The following is a 20,204-nucleotide window of genomic DNA, read 5'->3' as shown; positions in this document are numbered from 1 at the left end:
AGTACTTTATCACCTCTAAAATGTTCTGGTCTTACTATTTATCCAATCTGTTTACCTTAAAGACAAGTTTTTTTAAGTCTACACTACACTAAGTACTGGAACTAATCTAGAGTCCCAAAGTGGAGGATATAGCCACGATCTAAGATATCAAACAAAGAGGGTGACAAACTCTTAATAGGCTAATACAGATAATTAGGTAAACCCTAACATGGGAAACCACTTCCTAAATCGGCAGGTTCAAACCCTCCTAATTCTAAGCAACATGTTCTCAGAGGCTACCAAAAACCAAAGATCTCTAATTTAACTGGAAGGGTAGAACAATCTCAGATTAAATCTAAGCCTTTCTATATAGCTAGTGAAAATATCAAAACCGTATGTTTACAAAGGCGTGAACCAAGTCAGAGTTCAATTTAAGAACTTTCCATCCCTTCCAAAGACCAAGGACAACTTGGCTAACTATTTATAAACACCCCAATGTTGTTTTATATAAGTTTAAGGAGAAATAAACTATAAAGTCATTTTAAAAGTTAACATACTTTAAGATTGATCACTTCTTATGAACATGTCTGTATTTTCAAAAAAAAGTACAATGTGTACAACTGTACAAAAGTACAAAAAGTACAAAAAAGTAAATGTTAAAAATTTAACAGTAAGCCTTGTGATCACAAAATGTACCAATAACTCTAGCTCATCCGACAGTAGTTAAGGATCCCAATTATTACCTTTACAATCTACTAACACTTACATGAGCACAGAAATCCAAAATCACTAGCATCCTTTTTTTTTTCCTAAAGATAAAATATATCTCAACATACTCCTTACAAGAACTTCAGGGGTAAATATTTTCTCAAAAATCCATATCTCTTTCACTATGCACTTAGTTTATCCTAACACTTTTGTTAATTCTTTGAAATGTATTCACTATTGAGATACACCTTATGGTAAAAATTAGTATAGTAGAATTCACTCAAATCTCTTCCTGATGTTGAAAAGTGGCTGCACAACGTACCTTCAGCATTATGTGCAGTTTTCTTGTGTTTCCGGCAATAAACCCTATAAAAAAAAAAAACAAAACCAAATGAAGAAGTCAAAAATTACCAAGCCAAAAAACTAAACTCTTTTTCAGATTAAAAAAATGAGCAGTACACTTCACCCCATTCACAAGCTGGATTCCAAAAATCTTATTAAACGTCCTATGCCATGGGTCTAACCATTCAACTCATTACCAGAAACACTCTTTACAATGATAATGAAATGCTTTGAAATGGGAAAAACTTTTACAAAAGCCTAAAGAAAGTAGGACTGCTAAAACAAAACAAAACACACACAAAAAAAACAACTGAAAGAGAAGTTAAATAATTACATGTAAATTCCTTGTGAAGGTTTCTCCCGTATTTGAGCTTTATCATGCAGCGCACAGTGGTAGTGGTATGTCCTGTGACATGTTTTCACATCACAACCAATTGTGGCTCCAGGACAATGGCACAAAGAGCACATCTACAGCAAAACAATAAAATAATGATTATTAGTGTGCGATTCTGCTAAGGCCATGATGGCAGGTTAGAGGCATATCAATCTCTGTCAAGGAAAACAAACTGGTTATTGAAAAGTTTTGTAACTAATAATGCAATTTTTCTTGTTTTCTTGCCTAGAAATAATCTGAATAAAATTCAAGTAAGGGTACTTTCTCCCCCAAGATTGAATGCTGACAAAATTAATGGAATATTATTAATGTCTACTGTTTCACTGTGGTCAAGAGAAAATTTGAAATGTTGCGAATCAGGACTGTAAGCTGTATGTCACTTAGACCTTTTCACAATCCAGATTTTCCTGGAAATGGGTAACTGTGGAAAATGTCTCATACCAGAAAAAATTTTTCCTTCACATTTCTCCTTAATGAAAATCTTTGGGGGAAAAAAACCCTCACATATTATTGGGGAACTTGGTAAAATCAATTTCAAGTGAACGAAGAAGGATAAAAAATTAAGTAGATATTTAAATATCTCAAGCTCTAAAAATATTTTGTGATGTCAAATTGATTGTGAAAATACACTCATCTATTTTAATTTAATCTATGTTACTTACCTCATGTTATGAATTCAGGCAGATAGAAGAACAGACTCTTTAAACATATTTTAATGGAATTTACCTTTTGACTTTATTAGATAATTCCTATTGTTTAACTAGCTCATGCTCTCAATTTACGAAAAAGCTCTTTTAAAAAAAAGCACATAACAATGACTGTTAGTGGTTTTGATTAACGTATCATTGTACATGGTACTGAGTGGACTTTTAATGAGCTATTCTCCTGAGCTATAAATGCCATGCCAAAATAAATTCACTGTAAGGCAAATCTTAAAAACTGTTTCTTGGTTGCTAGATACCTCATTCGGAACTGTTCTCATTCCTCTATTAATTTTAATATAAAGAACACTTACCACCCTAACTTGTGGATTACTTGGCCCCTAAGCAATTTGGGTACACTGGAAAGCTAATATAAATTCCAATAAAATTCCTTACACTTCTCTAAGCAAGTCAAACACTCAACCTCTCATTCAAACTGTCATTTAAGAAATACTCCTTTCTGAGTCAGAAACATTCTCAATACAGGTACATTCCAGAAAACATGAGGGCTAGTGCCATTATTACTATTAGAGAAACACTCCCATTTCCTTAAATACAGAAACTTCAGAGTATTACTTAAAAAGAAATACTGTGCCAAATTATCAAGCAGGAAAAGCTGTTAAACACTTTTGGGGAGCTTGTAAATTCTTGAGAAGGTGCAGCATTTGTACTACAGCTTAATTACGAAGTTTTATCATTTTAGCAAATTATATCTTTCATCAAAAAACACACATTACAGACATTTTGGAAAACACGAAGGCAAAAGAAAATTAAAACAAACAAACAACAACAAACTAACTCCTGCTTACCAGAGATACACTTAGAGTATGTTACAATGTTTATATGCAAGTATTTGTCCATGTAATTCTGTACATACTATTTTACAACCTTTTTTTTTTTAATCTAAACAGGTTGAACATTACTCCACCTCATTAAGAACTCTACTGTAAATAGTTCATCTTGAAATTTCATCAAAAATGGGTTTGCACAGGTACATTTTGAAGAAACGATTATGAATTCAATTAGCGAGCCAAAATGAAAGGAGGGGAGGGACTGTTAAAAATACTGCACTTGGCTCGACGCTGGCAAAAGCACAGTGACACGGGCACTCTCGTATCCTGCTGGGAATCACTATACTCTGCATAGCAGCTTTTGCCATATATATCAGAAAGCTTTTAAAAAGTTCTTATTTCCTGATCCACTAACTTTACTTCTATTAATCTAGTCTAAAAAAATTAGATTCAAATGATTTATATACGTATCATCTTCACTGCAGAATTATTTGCAATCGTCCAAAATGTAAAACCACTCATGGAAAACAACTGAAAAATCTTTGAATTATAGCACACCCATAGGCAGAAATAGTCTATAGCCACGCTCCAAAGAAAACTTAAGGGCATGGGAAAATGTTTATGTATGAAGAATAAAGCAGGATACAAAACTCTGTTAATTACGATCACAGTTGGGTTTATAATAAATTCTTTGGGGGCACCTGGGTGCTCATTTGTTAAGCGTCTGCCTTTGGCTCAGGTCCTGATCCCAGGGTCCTGGGATGGAGCCCCGCATCAGGCTCCCTGCTCAGCGCAAGCCTGCTTCTCCCTCTCCCACTCCCCCTGCTAGTGTTCCCTCCCTCGCTGGGTCTCTCTCTGTCAAATAAATAAATAAAAATCTTTAAAAAAAAATTTTAAAAACCCCACAAATTCTTCAAAAATGGGAGGAAGCAAATATAGCAAAATGCTAAGGAGCTGTCACTAGGTGGCACTAGGTGGCACTAGGTGGCACTAGGTGGCTGGTTTTCTTTACAATTTCCCGTTTTTTCTGATGTTTTTTTCCTACAATGGGCAAAAATACTTTCACATGTAAAAAATTATTCTTGGGAGAATACACTAGCCAATGCTTTTAATACCCATCTGTCAGTTTGTTGAGAATAAGAAGGAAACCAAATGTCCAAAATATATCAAAATTTGTCTTTGCTGGTTCTGTTTAAATCTGCCCAAAGTATCACAAGTTAACTACAGTAATTTAGGACAGATACAATTTCTAAGTGAGAAGAAGCTCATTCTCACTTTTGTCAGTTCCTCAAGGAAGAAAGGAAGAAGATGTTCCATTAAAAATGGTTTCCAAGAGTGGAAAATTCTCTTTAAGGTTAGCAGTAGGAATTTTTCTCAGTTAGAATTTACTGGATCTATTTTAAGCAGCATTCATATATAAGCCGAAATACCCACTTGTATATGAAATTCTGGCAAGATGCTAACCAAATAGCAAAAAGTACCCATAAGAGAACAAAATATACAATTTAAACATCATTGTGCGCCTATGAACACAAAATGGAGACACAACTGTTACCTTGAAGTGTACCACGCTATATACCCTAACCCCTAAATAATTCTTTCATCTCTAAACTCCTGTGGGACTTAAGATATAGTATTCATTTTTGGCTCTTAGCATTTTACTTCCTTGCGTGGCTAATTATATTTGTAAATGTATAGATTTTATCCATCAATTGTTTCTAGACTGAGTTTTCTGGAACACTGCCACTGTGCTTTTACAAAGTAGTGCTCAGCAAATGTGTTGATTTTAAGCTTCCTGTTACTGAAGATTTTAGTATCTCCCAGCATATTTTTTCCCATATATGTTTCTAATGCCTACAGATTTCACAGAATAATCTTTAAACATGCCTACAAATTTAAACAGTCTGATCTAGATTTTGGAAAGGTACAATTGAGAAGAACAGTCCAGTAGAAGGGGCATAGAATGCACAGAAGTGAGACTATTTGGGAGGCACAGATTAGCCCTGTGAGATATAAGGTTGAGAATCAAAAGAGAGAAAAAGAAAAATTAAAGAAGTTGGGAAACCAGATAGGTTTCTGGTACACCTAAAAAAAAAATTATGGGAGATAAAACAAAGATGACTTCTCTTGAAATAGAGTCACAGGATCATGGGGTCCCCAAAATGGCAAGGCAGCAGTGTGCTGGACCCAGGCAATGTCATACCATATTTCTCTCTCTCTCTTTTTTAAAGATTTTATTTATTTATTTGACAGAGAGAGAGAGGGATCACAAGTAGACAGAGAGGCAGGCAGAGAGAGAGGGGGAAGCAGGCTCCCTGCTGAGCAGAGAGCCCCATGTGGGGCTCGATCCCAAGACCCTGGGATCATGACCCGAGCCAAAGGCAGAGGCTTAACCCACTGAGCCACCCAGGCGCCCCTACATAAAACATTTGCCCTCAAATTTGTCACTGTCCCTACTGGGCTCCTAGCAGAAGGACTGTGAGCTGCCATTTCATATCAAGTTTACACTACCCATGACTCTTGCAAATGTGGGAAAATGAAAGTTAACCTGACAGGAACATGGTGAACTAACTAACTGTGGACCTCTTCCCCCTGCAAAAATGTCTGTCCCACACAGCAAATACTCTGCTGAGGGCTGATTTCCTGCCCCCAACAGAAGTATAAATGTCAACCTGATTTCAAGCTCTTTAAGTAGAGGTGAAAATTTGTTGATAATGATTTTTCTTTTATTTTCCCTCCTCTCTTCAGTTTGCTACCTAGTAGACCTAGTAAGCCCCAAAACTCGATCACCTCTTCTGAAATGGGGAGCCTGGGAAGGGGGGGGAAGGCCCCATCCTACTGCAGATGTTTGCACGTAATCTTTACAGTATGGCCAGAAACTATACTAACTTTAAAATTTTTTTGCTAAAAGTTATATATATATATTCAGGCTATATGGCACAATATTTTAAAAATTCGTGAAATGCAAGTTAGTACCCTTTAACCAACATGTCTGCACCCTCCCTGCCTGTGGTAAGCACTATTCTAAAACCTGTGAAGCTATCTGACGCTAATGTCAAGCTGTACCCAACAAGCTGAGTCTCAAGGGGCTGACCCACAGATTAAAGAGGAACTAAGTCACACCCGAGAGCCGACAACAGGAACCGAAAGGACGATGACTTAGCTGAAGTCCTGCGGGAGCCAGAGACTGGCATGTACCTGCTCCTCAGTCAGCTGAGCCAGGCCAGGGCTGAGATTCAGTCTGTAACAGGAAGAAGTCCTACGGAATAAAAGGAGAAATACTGCTTTCTCCATAGCTATGGGTAAACCATAGGGAACACTCAACCAAGGGCACAGAGAGACACAAAGTGAAACTAAAATGAGATTCCCAACTTCTAGGCTGGGCAGAAAGGGGTGGCTTTTGGGGGTAAAAGCTAGAGTCTGATGGCTAGCCAGAGTCACAGGGAAGCGAGGGACAAAGGGCTTGCTAAGACAGCTGTGCCCAGCTTAACTGCTGCGTATAGACCATGTGTATCGGGGACTGATCACCACCGTATAGATATAAATCCTCATGGCCAAGTAGTTACTACTCTTGACATCTGCTCCCAAGAAAGGGCTATAAACCTATGAGAACGCAGAAGAGGTTCCAAAATGAGACCTGTAGGCAAAGAAAACATCCCAAGAGCACTTGGGTTGGGAACAGGCTACCTAGGATATCTGCACAGGAGACGTGAGACAAAAATAAAGTGAGGTCAGTTCACCTTACACCGGTGTCTGTTGTTTTCAGTAACAGATAATTACTACCTCCAGTAAAAACATGGGACAAGGCAGTTGGGGTAAGTTTTCCAAGCTGCCTAAAAAATGCTCCTAAACTCCAGGGTCACTGCTTTAAGTAAAGCAATGGAATCCCTCACCTATCCAGTATGGTTAGAAAGTTCAGTGACCTCTGAATTATCTGGTTAAGTGACCGCTGTCTGATTTACTGGTTATAAATTCCTAAAAAGAAGCGCCTGGTGGCTCAGTCAGTTGAGCGACCAACCCTTGATTTTGGCTCAGGTCATGATCTCAGGGTCATGGGATCGAGCCCTGCACCAGGCTCCACACTCAAAGCAGAGTCCGCTTGAGATTCTCTCCCTCTGCTCTCCTCACTCCTCCTTCTGCTCTCTCTCACTCTGTCTCTCTCTAAAAATGGATAAATAAATCTTAAAAAAATTCCTATGGGGTGCCTGGGTGGCTCGGGCAGTTAAGCGTCTGCCTTTGGCTCAAGTCCTGATCTCGGGGTCCTGGGATCGAGCCCCATGTTGGGCTCCCTGATCCCAGGGGAGTCTGCTTCTCCCTCTGCCTCTGTGCTCTCTCTCTCTCTCTCTCTCTCAAATAAATAAATAAAATGTTTTTTAAAAAAATTCCTAAAAGGAATAGCACTGCGTGGTGGGGAGGCACATGAACTCAGGACTGTTTCTGGTTTATGCTAGAGCTACAGCTGAAAAAAAATAGTCCAGTGTTTTCAAGAGGGTCTTATAAAAACACAAACTTCACATTATCAATAATAATAAACTCTGCATAATAATTAGGTCTAAATGGAAAGCTAGAAAGCAAAAATGACATCTGAAAGTCATCAAAGTCATCAGAAAAAAACACACCTGATAGGGTAGGACCTTAAATCCCAAGTGCTTCTAAAAATCAGGGCTACTGAAAAGTACTTTTTTTTTTACTAGAGTAACAGACTAAATCTAAGCTTTTACTAGAGTAACAGACTAAATCTAAGCTGCTATTGAACAAATCAGTTCAGAAATCTTTTCAGAACCAGAGGGCCATGAACTAAGTAAGCCTGTCGAGTTCTTCCTTAACCTAGTCCCCTGACCTTGCTGTGAATATCACATACTCCATACTCATACTTTATGAGTCATCACTGATGAGAAATTTAAGTTCTCTTACTGTAGCTTTTGAAGGGTAATTTTTTGTTTCCACCTGAAAACATTCAGATCGAGTTTTTCTGGGCACAGATCAATAGGTTCAGGCTGTTCTCAGGGGTAGGTCTTTCAGGCTGAGGCTACTCTGAACTCTAAACATGCTGCCTGCTATCCTTAATCGGGGAAGAATGTCAAATACACATCCATGTTCAAGTAAGTACCAAGACATCCCCCCAAACCAGACAACCATTATTTTACATTACTGGTTTGGGTTATCCTCCATTAGCACAAATAAATGAGAACTAGTTATGTAATGACATAAATTTACAGTATTCCCAGTTACAAAGAAGTATTTAATGAAGGCAAAGGGGAAAAAAATTAACTTATTCAGTAATAGTCAAAGACCTGATTTTCTCCATCATTGGACTTGAAGTTTCTCTTTCGCCTTATATTCATTCTCCTTAACCGTCTCCAAAGAAAAGCAAAATTCATTTTAATATAAATGACAGGTAAAATATTTGCACGCATTAAAATTAATCCGCATGCCATAATCTGAGCTTTATAAAAAAAAATACACACTTAGAGAAATACGCTCATGATGGATTTACACTTAGTTGCACAGATGACAATAAGGCCAGTGAACAAATCTGCAGGAGGAATTTACCTGTTTTTCCACAAAAATACTCTTAGGCAGGGTTCCTGCGAGTCCAATCCAGCTCACCAGCCATTTCTGTAAATAATGTTTTATTGGAACACAGACATGCTCATTTCTTTGAGTATTGCCTGTGACTGAAACTGAGATAATATAGCTGGCAAATTCTTAAATATTTATAATCTGGCCCTGGACACAAAGTTTGCCAACCCCTCTCCTGAGGCAATGGTCCATAACCAAAAGTGTTCAGCAGAAATCATTTGCAGGGGTGGGAGGCAGAGGGCCTGGGAGGCTTAGTTGGTGAAGTGTCTGCCTTTGGCTCAGGTCATGATCCTGGGGTCCTGGGATCTCTCTCTCTCTCTCTCTCTCAAATAAATAAAATCTTTTAAAAAATTCTTTGGGAACCTTTCTCAAAAAATATATGCCTGCAATCCCCTGCACGGCCCACTCAGATTTCATAGTTGGTTCAGGACCAGTGCTCCAAAGGTTAGTAGCACCACTGACCAATCACCTGGCATCTTCCGCTTCTCTGTATACAGTAAACAGTCGGAGCATTCTATGCATTGTGGGCACTCCATTTTGCCCTTACTGAATGTTAAATGAGCTATTCACTCTACGTTAAATAGCACTGGCATTTAATACTTACCTAATACTTTTGCCCACTTCCTCCTCCTTGAAACTCTTCCCCCTCTGACTTCTACGGCATCACTTTCCCCCTGGAACACATTTCAAGTGTCACTTTCTATGAAGCCTTCTGACTTCTCAAGTAGAGTTACTGATGGTCCTTTATCCCAGCTCTCCCGTGGCATTCTCTACATACTCCTAAGGCTAAACTGTATGTATTCATAGTGGCACCTACTGAAGTGTCTCACCTTATGCTTGGTACAAAGTAGGCACTAAATTAAATAACTGACAAATAGACAGAGAGATGAATTTTAGACTCTAGGACAAGGGCGTGACAAATTCCATGCCTAAGGAAGCAAAAAAAATAATACCACACTGGGTCAGGGAATGTTGAAGAAACATGCAAACCCTCCTGGCTGAGGCATATACAGCTCTCCACTGTCCTGAAAAAATAACCAGTAGCACGTTTCCCACTAGATTTCTCCCCTTCCTTTTCAAACCACTAGAGATGCAAACCACCAGAGCACTGATTAACCAGAAAAGAGGCATTTTATGCTCTACCATTACTTCCCTGGCCAATCTACACCTAGCCCGTTATTAAGGTTTCCCACTGTTATCCAACTGAAGCTCTTCTCTCCTCAAATCCAACAATCAGTGAGTGCCCATCTATTTATCAGAATGCTAATGAGACACCAAGGGCTGTGCCAAGTGTCTTCCATGCGTTATCCCCACGTACTCCTATGCTAGGCCGAAAGAAGTCTCTACCCTCCCAGAGACCAGAATATAGTGGGGAAGAAAGGCTTGCACACATGCAACAAACACAATGCATGTGATGTTAAACTCTACAACAGGGCGCCTGGGTGGCTCAGTGGGTTAAGCCTCTGCCTTCGGCTCAGGTCATGATCCCAGGGTCCTGGGATTGAGGCCCGCATCGGGCTCTCTGCTCGGCGGGGAGCCTGCTTCCCCCTTTCTCTCTGCCTGCTTCTCTGCCTACTTGTGATCTCTGTCTCTCTCTGTCAAATAAATAAAAACAATTTTTTTAAAAACTTCTATGACAGAGGTGAAGTCTGAGCTGAAGTCAAAAACAGAACTGAGAGGCAGCTAAGAAACAGCGAGGATGAATAATGTCAGTATGTGCACAGCAGTAGGGACACACCGAGGATGTCTGGGAAACCAAGAGGAGAGAGAATCAGATCAAGAATGGAAAGGGTAAGTTATGACTTCTGAAGGGCAGCCTCTGGGTATGATTTTGTATACATGAAGCCATCAGTGAAAGTTCGAAGTCAGGGAAGTCGAGATCCAGTAGTTAGCAGCAGTATGTGGGAAGGATGGGAAAAGGAGGACTAGGCACAGGGTAGCCCTGCAAAAGAAAAGATAGCAGATGCACGCCTGGGTGGCTCAGTGGGTTAAGCCTCTGCCTTCAGCTCAGGTCATGATCCCAGGGTCCTGGGATCGATCCCCACATCAGGCTCTCTGCTCAGCGGGGAGCCTGCTTCCTCCTCTCTCCCTACTTGTGATCTTTGTCAAATAAATAATTAAAATCTTAAAAAAAAAAAAAGAAAAAGAAAAAGAAAAGAAAAGATAGCAGAGACATCCCAGAAGGAGAACCAGTGTGACAGATATGTAAGAAGGAAGAGTTGAAGGTCAAGGATTCCGAAAAAGACTCAGGGTTCAGGGCAGGGCAGATGTTGAATAATGGTTCAGAGAGGCTGAGTTTTAAGACGCTGCTGCAGGACATCAAGGTACAGCAGACAAACACGCTACCATGATTATTTCATTCTCCGCAGTGACTACTGTACATCCCTTTTCTCCTGAAAACTGCTTTGCCCATCCCCACCCCCTCCTACCCAAGGTGAAACTCCTGCCTACGGTTTAAAGAACCTGCCATTATCCGACCTTACTCAACTCGATTCCATTACTGCAGGTCTCAGTGACCCATTCTAGTATTAACCTATTTTCTGGACTCACCCCCCTCCCCTTTTTTTTAAACTTCACCATCTCTAGGAAGCAGTCTTACCTAAATAGGCAAGCCTCCTCCCACACAGAAGAAAAAGTTGTATCTATGAATTGTCATATACACAGATTCATGGCATACCCAATATTTAAATCATAAACTCTCAAAATTAGATACCCCATTTCTATAGGGCACCCAGCACTCCACTGGAACCATGTCAAATTGGTCTTCCCATTTTTAGGGGCCACAAAAAATATCTTGAGGGTAGCGAAGAATCAGAATATTCTTACCTAGTACCTATATAAGATTTCTGTCCTAAAAACAATGCTATTAATACATATGAAAAGGTGTCATATTATACCCTAAATCCAGTAGTATTTCCATATTTGTTTAAAAAAAACTACTAAGCTCTAATATTTACATTTGTTTAAAATCTGATTTGGGGTTGGGTAGCTTAAAAGGCAGTCTAGTATAACCTGGGGTAATCAAGATTCTAGCTGGGCAGTTCACTGACCCTGAAGTCGAATGGCAGCTCTGCCACTTACTAGTAATAGGACCTTAGTCAGCTTAAGTCACCGGCCTCAGCTTCCTCATCCCTAAAGGGAGAATTAAAACTTCCCATCTCACATTATGATGGTCAGGATTGTAAAGAATCCTGTATTTAAAGTACTTTGCCACCATATTAAGTGTTCAGTAAATGTTAGCTATTTCTACTATTGGGGGGGGACAGGAAAAATGTTCAGAGGATTTCTTTAGACCTATAAAATTTAGTCCAAAAAAGGGAAAGCTTAGGAGTGACCTGAGTATACTCATCAAGTATATGAAAGATTTTCCAGTTTTATTAAAGAAAAAACCCAAATCTTGCCTTTAATGGAAGGAGAGAGACCTAGAATTAATGGCTTAAATTAAGCGAGATAATTAAATTATAAAGAAGGACGAATTTCTCAATTCTGAAGAGTGTCATGTAATTACGGTCATGATTCAAGCTGCTTGGGTAGAATCACCACCTCTGGATATATTTAAGAATAGCAGAGATGAAAATCTTATGTTGGTTGGCTTGGAGGCAACCTTGCACAGGGGGTGGGGAAGGTGAACCAAACGGCCTCTGAACTCCTGTTCTCAGAGTGATACATCTGACAGTTACCACTTCCAACAGTAACTATTATCCAGCGTAGATACTGCTAATGATTTCACCACCTAGCTTCATCCAGAAAGAGTATGTTCTTCAAATATACTCCTCCCAAGTATCTCCTTAAAGAAAATGAAAACGGTGACGATGATTCATATAATTTTACTTGGAAATTCGCGTTTCTTGGCTAGATGGCTGGAGAATTAAGAGTAGATGGTACAGATGTGGCGTCTCCATATGGCTGCAGAAGAAACTGGAAACCATTCTGGAAAAATACGTATCTGTCTTAACTGCAAAAACAAAGACTCAAATGATAAAATCCTTAGTACCCTGGCAAATTCTTCCCGGTCCGCCTTGGAGCTCAAAGGTGATGCAAAAGAGATGAATGTCCTCACACAGAATAACTTTCCTCCCCTGATCTTTGCGACTGACACGAAAACCTCCGAAAACTGCCTGTGGCAGTAAGAAGACAGAAACCATATACCTGTACCTCCTGTTCTGTGACCTCTCACTCTCTCAAGACTCTGACCCATCTGGTTACCTAAACACCTTCACCACAAGCCCCAGTCTCATTTCTCTTTATTTTTCTTTGGGGCGAGTGGGCACCTATCTTAAGCCAACACCAGGTATAGCCTGGAACCTGACTTGAAAGCACCCGGGGACCAGCACTCCTGTTTATTTTCGACAGGTATTCATGACCTACTTTTCACCTAGAAGTCAAAGTTAAATATATGAATGCTGCTCTAGCCCTATCCCCTACGTAACTGATTTAAATTCTGACAGCTGGGAGAAGGAAAAGAAGCAAAACTACGTACTAGGCTCAAGAGTTCTTTCCTTTTGACCCTATTCCTTACTACTAGGTGCCCATAGCCTCAAAACAGCTTTTTAAAACACCTTTCCTAGGGTAACTCACTCTGTCTTTTATAGAACTGGTTAGCCAAGGGACATCGCTGTTTAATAAGTGGTGATACAGCATTATCTGTTTACCACTGGCAAAAAGACAAATAAGTTAACGACCTAGCTAACGTTACATAATGTGTCAGTAGCAGAGTTATTTAAAAAAAAAAAAAAAGCCTCATGACCTTCCCAGCCCAGCATGCTTTTCATTAGCCTACAGTGACATCAGCAGGATATTATTATCTATAAACAATAACTACAGTGGTAGCTAGCATTTATCAAGTCCTAACCACGTGCTAGGCACCATGCTAAGTCCTGTCCAGCCTCTCTTTTAATTCTCACAACAGCCCTGTGAGACAAGTCCTGTCTTTTTAGCAGGGGAGGAAAAACATGGCGCAGAGAAGTAGATGACTTGCCCGGAGTCTTCCAGCTAGTCAGTGACAGAGCTAGGAGTCACATCCAAGTCTGTTACTTACTATAGCTTGTGGTCTGCACCTCCAATGTTCTTCCACTTTCTAGATCAAGGGACAAACTTAATTCTTTATAACTCACTACACTTGGGGAAAAATGAATTCCCCCCACCATACCATTAAAAATTAATCAAAACAATTTATATTAGTGAAGCTTGTACAATGTTCTGATGCTGTCTTCACAAACACATCCAAATAAATGAAATGCCCGCTGGATTTACCAGTGCTGCCAGATGTACACCGCTGCTTCATGTAAAACCAGGCACTGCGTTCGTTAATAATAAGTAACATCAGAGACCAAAACTGCTCCCGTTCGGACCAGAGCAGCCATGCCAAGTGACAAAAATGCTAACGACTCAGGATGTAGACGCATTTCCAGGCATATGCACAATGCCAGGGAATAAATAATGGGGTGATGAGGTTTACAGTACAAACACTTTCTGGTAAGTAGTATTCTTTCTTTACCTCTGAATTTGTTTTTAAGGACTAGGAAATAAAAACATACTGCTCTGGTTCTCAAAAATCAGCAAGCCATAAAAACATGGAAGAATTCTGAAACCACCAAATAAAAATCACACTAAAAAAACGAAGCATTCAAAAAAAAAATGAAGCATTCTATTGTTACTACAGTTTTGGGGGTGGGGAGGAGAAATACTTTCAGTTAAGGTCTCACTACCACAAAAACTGGCCTCTGAATTCCCATTTGTGCCAATACTGATTCTAGGGTTTTAGACTATTTATCCTAAAGCCAGTCTCAAATCCTTGAACTTCTTCATTTGCTTTTTTTCCCCTGCTACTATCAGACTGACAACTTCAAAAAAAATAGGTTATTCCTGGTCATTGACATGACAGTTCCTAGCTCTCTGCTCCTCAAATTCTTTGTGAAACATGAGATCATGCAGCGCTGAAGAACACAGCTTTGTGTTCTGCCAAGCCCACCTTTAAAATAATGCAGCACTTAATAGTGAAGCAACTGAAGGCACATTTGCAGACATAATTTCAACAAAGGGTTCAAAGGGAAAAATAATAACCAAATGAAGAGGTGTTGTTTGTTTCGATGTAAACCAGAATGGATCACAAAGGCCAACTGAGATGAGGTTACTTTTCCAACAGAGCAACATAGTATCCTGCCCACCTGGTTGCTGGTAGAAAACAATTACAGGACCATTCAGTGTAAGAGAGCTTCAGACAAAGAGTGAAATCCATCAAAAGTGATACTAAGTTATAAATGCGGGGTTATATAGCTGAACCACAGTCCAATACAGCAAGTGCCAACATATTCCTGCTGAAAGGGCAGGGTCATCCTCATTCATGATGACCACAATGACTTTATGAGAGAAGATGAAAAAGCATCTGGTTCATGAAAATTTTGAATGAAGAATTCAACACACGATATATTCAAATTAAGCAAACTGCTTGTTTTTGTTGAGTCAACACAGCCTCCAAGAACATTTTGACTCTTTTTGAAAAGGAAAAAAAAATTTGAATAATATAAATATTGATTCACTCCTTTTTTGTTGCGTGGTAAACAAGTTAAGCCCAACCTTGGAATTTCTGGTTCGGGGGTGAAAAAAAAAAAAAGACTGCAATTGAAAATCATAATGTTAATAAAGCAATACACTGTAAACTAAGCAATTTCCTCTTTAATGAGCTTAAAATAAGTTTTATTCTCAAGAGGCAGAAATACCAACTTACCAGCTTCGTGCCTCTTTTAATTTCCTTTTGGACATCTTCAATAGAAAATCCACCAAGACTTTCGTTATCAGAGTGTGATGATACCAAAGCAGATGAAAAGAGCTATAAATTACATTTAAAAAAAATTAAGGTTCACATTTAAAGAAATTGCAGTGCAACAGTGAATAAGATGTTAACTTTACAAGGAAATTTTCTAGTAAAAATGGCATAGCATTCGTGAGAAACCATCTCTTTAAAAATTTAACTGAGTTTTTTCGTATTCGGAAATATTCATTGTCAGGATTCTCATGGTTTCAGGTGTCTTGGTTGCCGGCCTATACTTACCATGCACTTATGGTGTGCTGCCACCTTCTGGTTTTCAGATATTAGTAACTGTCCACATTCCTTGTCTCTATTTGACTTACAAAAGCCACATTTGCGCTGTCTTGTAGGCCCCTTTTTCTGTTCAACTGAGCTTGACATGATTTTTAAATTGCTTTTAGAATGCCACTTTAAGCCTCAAGAAATGCTACAGAGAATAAAAAGGGCAACAAAATGGTTAATTTCACTTTAATACCCATTTGCACAGTCATGTAAGTTGTTTAATATTTAACCTAAGTTTTAACATATGCATTTTTAAATGGCTATTTAGTATAGACAAATTAATATTAAAACCTACAACGCTTCTGTAAGGAAAAAAATGAACGTATGCATAAAGACAAGGTAATGAAATAATTCAGGAAAATCAAACTGCTTCCAAATTAGGGGATATGTGAAATAATTAAAAAGATTTCTGTGTGGATCGATAAAAAAATGTACAATGTGTGATACTAAAACAACCATCTGCTGACATAATTAATATAAAATATTTTTAAAATATAGCTAGATGCCTCTTCAAGGAGACAAAGAATTATGTATCTAAGAGCAGAGCAGAAACTTCTAAGAGAAGGACACAATATGCAGAGTGAACAGAATTCTAAAATTGCACAATTCCTTAAAGTTCACATAGTGATAAACCAACAAAAGACAAATGAATGCACTTAACCGTGACTCTGGAACACTTACTCTAAAAAATCTGAATTATTTTTAAGTATAAAAAAAATCATGTATATACATCCTTAATAAGTTTTGCTATTGTAGTCCTTTTTAGAGTAAAGAAAAAAATTAAGCTTATAACTATCTATTCCAAAAAGCATACTTTAGGAACCAATTATTTATTTTTAACAAGCTATATTATCTGACTCTGGGGCTTACTCCACAAGCCTGCTTATCAAATTAAAGCTACAAACTGACCGTGGTGTTCTAAATGTAGTAACTTCCACATTAAATTAGCAATATTGTCTAAAAGGAAGGAAAATTTTTCTGAATGACCCTTAAATCTAGTCAAGTTATAATTATAGGTAGCAGAGTCAAACCCCCCCCCAAAAAAGGAGGGGGTGGGGGAGAAAAGCTCTGACATAGATGGTGTCAGATTTAGATCATCAATCTCAACAGGGATTCTTAAGAATCTAAACAAGTGTAAAATCAGTGATGTGACTTGTGTGGTTTTCCCAAATCGACCAACCTAAGCAGTTCTGGATCCAGGCTGCTACAACACACAACACAATCAATAACATCTCCAATTTTTGTCTTAAAATCCCCCGAAATTCTTCCCATTTTTCTGTATACTCAAATGCTTTCATGATACTATGTTGAAAACTGGACTCACTGATGCTACCTTGTAGCTCTCTGAAAGGCACTTACTCCCCATCAAGAACAGTAGCTGCCAGATGCCAGCAAGGTGGAAGATGCAAGCCAGTATTTTACAATATAAAAATGCAGACACGGGATTACAATTTAAGGTGAAGCCACAAAGAAACGGGTCTTTTTTTTTTTAAATCAATTTATACCTAGGCCTCGACAGTCTTCGCATTGATGGGTTTAACAAACTCTTAATGGTATCGACAATTTTAAATACCTCAGTCTTCCAAATGGCATCGGATACTTTACAACAGTACTGTATTCATAGCACTGGCTATAAACCATGAAACTGATTGAAAACAGGCAGCAAATACTTTTAGGATTAAAGAAAAAAAAGACATTAACAGAGAAACAAAAGAAACAAAAGGGGAAGTGTGTTTGCATTTGTACAGGCAAATATGTGTTCAGTTGCTTTATCAAGAATATAGCTGCCAAATCTTTAGAATTAACCATGCGAAACACCAAAATTCACAAATAGCACTAAAATTTGCTATGTGAGTTCTAAATTAGCTTTCTTTACTACTATGCAATGAAGAGTAGGCACTCTGAAACCACTGTAATGCATTCAGCATTTCTCCCGGTCATCCCTGGCCATTTCAAAGGATGGCACATAATGAATCTAATATGTACAGACATCTTTAATGTGTAATTTCTGTTCAATCCTAGCATATGCTATAAAACCAGTTTAAGGTTTTTTAAAAAGTCCTTGAGTAGAAAAGCACTTTTTATTCTTGAAATTAATCCTGAAAATGGTGTCCCTCAGATTCTATCTATTGAATTCTGCCTCTTTGAATTTATAAACAGGTACATTTGTCCTCCTAATTTTGAGAATTTTTCTTTTCCAGATATCAAAGACCCAAAAATCTAAGAGAGAAAAAAGGTATGCTTTATTTTACATTCAAAAATATTCTAGTGTCTTAATCAGTATAAAATGGTAAAGTGAACAGAAACACAAAAAAAGTGCATCAAACCAATTAAAAACTTTCCCCAATGTACAATGACTAAATGGATTTTTCCACTAAAATTCAAATAATGCATCTGTGCATATCTTGCTAATTTTTTACAGCCTCCTAGTGAAACATGAAGTGGGGAACATCATGGAAACAATGACTCCTAACAAAAATGTCTTTATCATAAAAATACAGATTTTTATCTAATGCTGTCTCATTTGTGGTCTCTAGTTAGGGAGAATAAGGGCATTCCAAGGACCAATATTAAGAGATTCATAATGATCCACACAGCAATATGGCCTTTTAATTTCAGTCTAAAAGGTTTTTCAGCGCATGCAGAGATCAAACTTTGATGCTTTCGCCCAACAATGAAACCTTTTCCTTAAAAGAAACAGAATATTATGGACAGTGTTATAAAGCAGAAATAAAAAAGCAAAGGTATCCGCGTGAAAAACATCTAAATATCTGGCAAAATATAAAAGCTCGATTAGTTACGCTGAAGCCATCAATGCGTTCCTGATTTTACAAGATGCTGTAAAGAACCAAGGTAGAAATAACCTGAAACATCAAGGAGAGCATTGAAGAACCAAGTCGAGAGCTCATTCAATGTCTCGTATCTGAAAGACCATTTTCACAGAAAAACAAAACAAAAACTGCAGTTCCGGAAGATCAAACAATTCCGCACGCAATCAAGCTGAAATACACAGTTCAGAATACATAAACGTGATCCTCAAAGAAGCAGTATTTCTGTCAGGAAAGTTAGAGCGGAGAGAAATAAACGAATAAGAAATGAACCGGAAGGGCACCTGAATTTGGTTGCACGATATTATTACATGCTTCGCACTGCTTTTTGCGGTTATTCAAAAGGAAACTGAAGGAATTTTCCAGTTGTTTCAAACCCAAGGGTAAGAAAGAATTTGAACTGTATGAATAAGACCTGATATTACGTAGTAAGCCGATGAAAAGAAAAGGGTTTTCAAAAATAAAGGATTTTTCAACTTCCACGCAGGATATCGAAACGAACAAATTTCAGAAGAATGCCGTGCTGTTCGTCCATATAATAAAGGACGGTACACATAATGTACCGGGTCCTCTCCCCGTTATTTATTCCTCAACACACACTAGACTCCACGACCTCCCTCTAATCAAGCGCTAGATCAACTCGCAAAACTATCTTCCTCTAAAACACTTTAGCAGGTCCTTGCGGTCGGCAAGTCAGGGTCCCCTAATCGTCCTTTTCCAATCCTCCCGAATCCAGGCAAATATCCCACCACTTTCTTTAACCCTCCTTCCCCAGGAGTTCGCCCTCAAAGAGTCTCCGTTTCAGATCTCAGTTTCGCCCCTAATTCCCCCCACCCCAGAGTTTTTTCTCATTCCGTAAAGCTAACCCTCTTGCCATCCTAACCATTCTTCCTCTTAAGCTTCGCAAACTGGGAGTCTCCCTCCTTCCCAAATATGTCCTAAGCGATGGCAAAGACTAAAAATTCCCAGTATTTTTTCCTCCCTAAATGCTGCGCCCCCTCCCCCGAAGTCTAGGCTTAAGCCTAACCTCTCCCTTAGCTCCCCCAAAGCACTTTTCTCAGCAGCCTCTTCGCCAAGCGCCTTCAACGAGCGGCGCTTCGGGGGTCCTTGACAATAAAGCGAGACCACCAAGAGTCCCCCTTAACAACGGGCAGGGGCGGCGGCCTGGCCACCGCCATCCTCCTTGTCTTCTCCCGCCGGGCAGAGAATGGGGGGCCCCAAGCTACCGGGGGGACTCACCGGCGGGGCCCGGAGGCGAACGGCAGCGGAGAAGCGCCAATGAGGGGAAAGAGAAAGAAGTCGGTGTCGGTTCTCCGGCAGCGCCTGGGAGCGGGGCTCTGTCGCCGGAGGTTGTTTCCTTTCATTCGAGGAGAGACGGGCTCGCCGAGCGCCCTTACGTCGCCCCCCTCGCACGCAACGACTCAACACAGCGTTAATACGTCCCGAGCGCGCCGCGAGCCCCGATTGGCTGCACGGCCGGGCAACTGAAGCCTCAGAACCACGGCGCATGTGCGGAGGCCACCCCCCAGGACAGATCGGGGCGGCAAGCTCCGCCTCCTGCTCGCGCGCGTACCTTCTATTCTCCGGTCCGCCGCTCAGCCAAGTGTTTGGGGGCAGGAGCCGAGGAGATAGAGAAAGAGGTTCAAAGATATCGCTGTGGGACGGACGGGGAAGGGGCAGGGTTGGGACTAGAAACCACTGGACAGGGGCCCTGGGTAGCCAGTTTTCAACAGTGATTGAAGTGGGTAGGCCTGATCCTTGCACTTGTTCACCGAGGCCTTTTCACAT

The 20,204-nt window shown here is 39.6% G+C and overlaps 1 protein-coding gene and 1 long non-coding RNA gene across 5 annotated transcripts in view; both read right to left on the bottom strand.

Moving 5' to 3' along the window:
- PHF6 (PHD finger protein 6) overlaps window positions 1-19,839 on the bottom strand; it is a 46,669-nt gene extending 26,830 nt beyond the window's left edge. For 3 of the 4 annotated variants that reach the window (XM_032330122.1, XM_032330123.1, XM_032330125.1), the window contains exons 1-5: window positions 19,656-19,839; window positions 15,550-15,733; window positions 15,226-15,327; window positions 1,364-1,497; window positions 1,010-1,053 (exon numbers count right to left, since the gene is read on the bottom strand). In XM_032330122.1, coding sequence (XP_032186013.1) covers window positions 1,010-1,053; window positions 1,364-1,497; window positions 15,226-15,327; window positions 15,550-15,687 — 418 coding nt within the window. In that variant the 5' untranslated portion in view covers window positions 15,688-15,733; window positions 19,656-19,839. The remainder of the gene's footprint in view (window positions 1-1,009; window positions 1,054-1,363; window positions 1,498-15,225; window positions 15,328-15,549; window positions 15,734-19,655) is intronic. The other variant, XM_032330124.1, reaches the window with a different exon arrangement.
- On the bottom strand, window positions 3,812-5,173 carry LOC116582579. The gene is made up of 2 exons (XR_004282466.1): window positions 3,907-5,173; window positions 3,812-3,875 (listed from the first exon to the last, which is right to left on the bottom strand). It is a non-coding gene; the product is annotated as an uncharacterized LOC116582579 (long non-coding RNA).
- Window positions 19,840-20,204: the final 365 nt, after the last annotated feature.

The sequence above is a fragment of the Mustela erminea genome, chromosome X (assembly GCF_009829155.1).
Source record: "Mustela erminea isolate mMusErm1 chromosome X, mMusErm1.Pri, whole genome shotgun sequence".
NCBI classification, from domain to species: domain Eukaryota; kingdom Metazoa; phylum Chordata; class Mammalia; order Carnivora; family Mustelidae; genus Mustela; species Mustela erminea.
The sequence above is the reverse complement of the archived record's forward strand: the minus strand, read 5'-3'. Positions and strand labels throughout refer to the sequence as shown.